At 41.2% G+C, this 5,168-nt stretch overlaps 1 protein-coding gene across 1 annotated transcript; it reads left to right on the forward strand.

Moving 5' to 3' along the window:
* Positions 1 to 1,187: 1,187 nt before the first annotated feature.
* Positions 1,188 to 4,647, forward strand: LOC125855910 (uncharacterized). The gene is made up of 7 exons (XM_049535561.1): positions 1,188 to 1,334; positions 1,665 to 1,777; positions 1,862 to 2,025; positions 2,192 to 2,296; positions 3,290 to 3,397; positions 3,499 to 3,903; positions 4,436 to 4,647. Exons 1-7 carry the CDS (start codon positions 1,188 to 1,190, stop codon positions 4,645 to 4,647), a joined length of 1,254 nt encoding a protein of 417 aa, XP_049391518.1.
* Positions 4,648 to 5,168: the final 521 nt, after the last annotated feature.

Here is a 5,168-nt window from a genome sequence, read left to right on the forward strand (position 1 = left end):
TTCCTGTTAAGAATGCTTTTAGAAATAAGGTTCCTCATGTGCATCATGGAGTGATAGAGGAGAATGTGGAGATTGAGAACGAGGAGGATGTTCGACAAGAGGAAGAGGTGCAAGCTAAGATTATATGTATTCCACCCTTTGACCCAGTGTTATCTCAACAAATTATAACTTTTCTGAAGGGATTGGTTGGTCTTGGAGTTCTTCCTTCAGTTCAAGCAACTCAAACTCGCGTCAACCCCCCTTATAGTTATCACCGCTCTAAAGATGGGTGGAAACGTAGACATTGATGCCTTTTTCTATCCCCTCTTGGGTCTGGTGATGACTGGTAATGAGCATGAAATGTTGACTAAGTTTTTGAAAGTGAAGCCGTCTATGTTCCATGGTTCTGAGAGTGACGACGCCTATAAATTCATTTTGGATTGTTATGATAGGTTTCATAAGTTGGGTATTGTCCATCAGCATGTAGTAAAGTACTTTGTGACTTTCCAGCTTTAGGGTGAGGCTAAGCAATGGCGGGGAGCTTATGTGGAATGCAGATCGTCAGCTTTACCCCCACTCACTTGGACAAAGTTTTATGCTTTATTTTTGGAAAAGTATGTGCCCCGGACATTAAAGGATTGCAAGAAGGATGAGTTCATGGCTTTGGAGCAGAGTGGTATGTCTATAACTTTTTGTGAGTCTAAATTTCATACATTGTTTAGATATGCTACTCAATTGGTGACTACTGAGGAGGAGATGATTCTTCTATTCGTCAAAGGACTGAACCCCGAACTTCAGATATTGTTTGTTCACATGACTTTGCAGGAAAGAACTTTAATGAGGTGACCAACTTTGTGAAGAAAGTAGAGGGAGTTAGACGTTATGAGCAGGCTAAGGATTTGGCTGAGAAAGCCAAGAGCACATGTAACTTTCAGGGTTCTTACTCTAGAGGTTCCGGTAGGCCGACGCTTGCAGCCATGCCAATTCAGTATGTCATTCCCATTTCTACATGTAGTTACTCGGGAACTCCAAAGTAGAATTTTATTTTGGATAGCTAGGGAGCCGTGTCTTTGGCTAGCGGAATACCCTAATTTGATCGTACTTGCTAAAATTTTGGGGAACCTAGGCATATGTGGAGAGATTGCCCCACATGTTGGATCCAGCGCAGCAGCAGACTATAGCAATGGTACCCACGGGAAATAGTAATAATGGTAGAGGAAGATCACAAGGTGGGCGAGGAGGAAATCATTGAGGCTGTTGAATTCGAGGTAATGATAATGCAGGTTGATGAGCAGCGCAACCAAGCAAGGAGGTTGTATGTCAAGATGAAAGGGCTGATTTTTATGCCTTTCCAGGTAAGACTGAGGCAGAGACATCAGTACTATTCTCGTTTGTGACTGTATAACTAATGTATTATTTGATCCGGGTTCTAATTTTTCATACGCGTCAATTTAGTTTGCCTTAGGATTTTATGTGGTTTCTGATGTACTTGATGCCCCCATCCATGTTTCTACCCCAGTTGGAGAGTTTGACATAGTCACCCATGTTTATTGTGCTTGTTCTGTTATGTTTATGGGTTTCCAAAGTTGGGTTGATTTGGTTATTTTGGATATGACTGACTTTGATATAATCTTAGGCATGACTTGGTTATCCCCCTATTATGTTGTATTAAATTGTTATACAAGTCTGTGACTCTAGAGATCCCGGGTAGGGAAAAGTTAGAGTGGGAAAGGGTGTATATGCCTAAGCCAGCTAAGGTCATATCCTCCATTCGGGCTAGGAAACTGGTGGGGAAGGGGTGTTTGGCATTTTTGGCTCATATTCGGGATGTTGAGGTTGAGTGTCCCTCTATTGAGTCTATTCTTGTGGTGTCATAATTTAGAGAAATGTTTCCTACTGGATTTCCTGGTATGCCTTCGAATAGAGATATAGATTTTTGCATTGATTTGGAACCTGGTACCTACTCCATTTCCATTCCTCCTTATCGCATGGCTCCGACGGGGTTAAGAGAGATTAAGGCTCAAATTGAGGAACTTCTTGATAAAGGTTTCATTCGTCCTAGTTCTTCCCCGTGGGGGTGCTCTTGTCTTGTTTGTTAATAAAAAGGATGGTAGTATGAGGATGTACATAGACTACCGGCAGTTTAATAGGATCACCATTCGAAATAAGTATATGTTGCCTTTTAATAGATGATCTTTTTTACCAGTTGCAGGGTGTGTCAGTTTTTCTAAGATTGATCTAAGGTTTGGTTACCATCAGTTAAAGATTTGGCCTGAGGATGTACCAAATATGACATTCAGGAACCGCTATGGGCACTGTGAGTTTTTAGTAACGTCATTTGGGTTGACAAATGTGTCTGCAACTTTCATGAGTTTGATGAACGGTGTGTTCAAACCATCCCTGGATTCTTTTGTGATTGTATTTATTGATGACATTTTTGTCGATTCAAAGAGTAATGAAGAGCATGCCGACCATCTTCGTATTGTTTTGGGTGTTCTTGGGAGACAAAAGTTATATGCCAAATTTTCCAAGTGTGAGTTCTGGTTGGATTTAGTCGCCTTTTTGGAGCATGTAGTTTCAAGGGAAGGGGTAACTGTATATCCCTAAAAGATTAAAGCGGTTAAGAATTGGGTTCGGCCTAGCTCTGTGAATGAAGTTAGGAGTTTTGTATGGCTCGCTAGCTACTATCGTCGATTTGTGAAGAACTTTGCTCTATTGCCACGCATCGAACAAGGTTGACCAAGAAGGAGGTACCTTTCGAGTGGACTAACAAGTGTGAAGAGAGCTTTCAAAAGCTCAAAACATTTCTGACCACAACACCTATTTGGGCACTACCGGTGGAAGGTAAATATATTATTATTTATTGTGATGTATCACATTCGGGTTTGGGTGTTGTGTTGATGCAGGATAAGAATGTTATGGCTTATGCACGGCGGCAGTTGAAGCTGCATGAGAGGAATTACCCAACACATGATTTAGAGTTGGTTACGGTAGTGTTTGCTCTTAAGATCTGATGACATTACTTGTATGGTGTCAAGTGTGAGGTGTTTACTAATCATCGTAGTCTAAAACATGTGTTCACTCAAAAGGAACTGAATTTGAGACAGCGAAGGTGGATATAGTTACTCAAAGATTTTGATGTGACCATTCAGTATCATCCGGGTAAGGCCAACGTGGTGGCAGACGCATTAACCCGAAGGGCGGTGAGTATAGGTAATCTAGCTTGCTTGAGTGTATCCAAGTGACCTCTGGCTAAGGAAATTCAAACATTGGAATCTAAGTTCATGTAGTTGGGCATCTTAAAAAAAAGGTAGGGTGTTATCTAGAATTGAGGTTAGGGCCACATTCATTAAGGAGATCAAGGCCAAACAATTTAAGGATGACAGTTTGAATGAGCTCAAAAAGAAGACAGTGTCTGGTATGACATAAGATGCAACTCTTGATGCGGGGGTGTGCTCAGTTTTAAAGGAATGAATTGTGTTCCTCGAGTAGATGACTTGATTCTGAAATTGTTGACAGAGTCTCATGGCTCGCGGTACTCTATTTATCCAGGTGTGACCAAGATGTACCAAGATTTGAAGCGACTTTATTGGTGGCCTGACTTGAAGAAAAACATAGCTGAATTTGTGGCTAAGTGCCAAAACTGTCAACATGTAAAGTATGAGCATCTAAGACCTGTAGGTTTTCTTCAGAGAATGTCAATTTCGGAATGGAAGTGGGAAAGGATAGCCATGGACTTTGTGGTTGGTCTCCCCAAGACATTGAGAAACTTTGATTCTATTTGGGTAGTGGTTCACAGATTGACTAAGTCATCCCATTTTATTCCAGTCAGAATAGATTATAATGCTCAGCAAATGTCTAAGGTTTATGTGAAAGAGATAGTGAGGCTGTACAGGGTGACCATTTCTATCATCTCAGACCGTGGTACGTAGTTCACATCCAAGTTTAGGAGAAAATTACATGATGAATAGGGCACTCAACTCACCTTTAGCAAAACCTTTCATCCGCAAATAGACGGGCAGTCAGAGAGGACTATTCAAGTGTTAGAAGTCATGTGGAGGGCATGTGTGATTGAATTTGGAGGACACTGGGATAAGTTCCTACTGTTATGTGAGTTCTCCTATAATAACAGTTACCACACCATCATTGACATGGCACTATTCGAGGCACTTTATGGAAGGGGATGTAGATCACCCATAGGATGGTTTGATGCTGGAGATGTGAAACCTCTGGGGGTTTACTTGCTGAAGGATGCTCAGGATAGGTATGAAGTATCCAAGCTAAGCTCCTAGCAGCGCAAAGTCGATAGAAGAAGTATGCAAACCATAAGGCAAGAGACATGGAATTTCAGCTATGTGAGAGAGTTCTTCTTAAAGTGTTACTCATGAAAGGGGTGATGAGATTTGGCAAGAAGGTCCATGATACATTAGTCCATTTGAGATTCTTGACTATGTAGGGCGAATGGCTTATTGGTTGGCCTTACCTGTTAGCTTATCGGGAGTTCATCTGGTATTTCATGTATCGACTTTCAAAAGGTATCATGGGAACGGGGATTACATCATAAAATGGAACTCAATTTTGTTAGACAACGATCTTCAATATGAGGTGGAACCGGTGGCAATTCTTGATCGCGATATCCAGAAGCTGAGGACCAAGGAGATAAAGTAGGTGAAAGTTCAATGGAAGCATCGTCTAGTCGAGAAAGCTACTTGGGAAACTGAGAAGGACATGCTAGACAAGTATCCCAGTTGTTCAACGAGTCAGTTACTACTCTACTCTTACTTTAGCAAGTTTTTCCTAGTTTGTCACTCGGGGAAGAGTGATGTGTAAATTGGTATCTATTGTAACGAATTGTTCCCGTCGTTATTGAAAAGCCAATGGGGAAAAAAATTTGGGCCATAAAACTTTTGAGTAGTGATTGGAAAATTCCTAGCCTAGTCTAGATTTAGACGAAATATGAGTCATGCGAGGTCTAGGGAAATCTTGTAATGAATAAAAGATTTACTAATGAATTTGATTACATGAGTAGATAGCCAAGACGTTAAGGAACACGTACGACTTTACATAATCAAATTCGGGCAAGTGGAACTCCCAAAACTGAACTTAGCATGAAAGGGTAGTCTTTGAACGTCATGGGTTGAAGGTTGTGAAATGGGGGTTTGGGACTCAATTTTCGACTCTCTGTCTCC

Source organism: Solanum stenotomum, chromosome 2 (genome assembly GCF_019186545.1).
Source record: "Solanum stenotomum isolate F172 chromosome 2, ASM1918654v1, whole genome shotgun sequence".
Classification (NCBI taxonomy): Eukaryota; Viridiplantae; Streptophyta; class Magnoliopsida; order Solanales; family Solanaceae; genus Solanum; species Solanum stenotomum.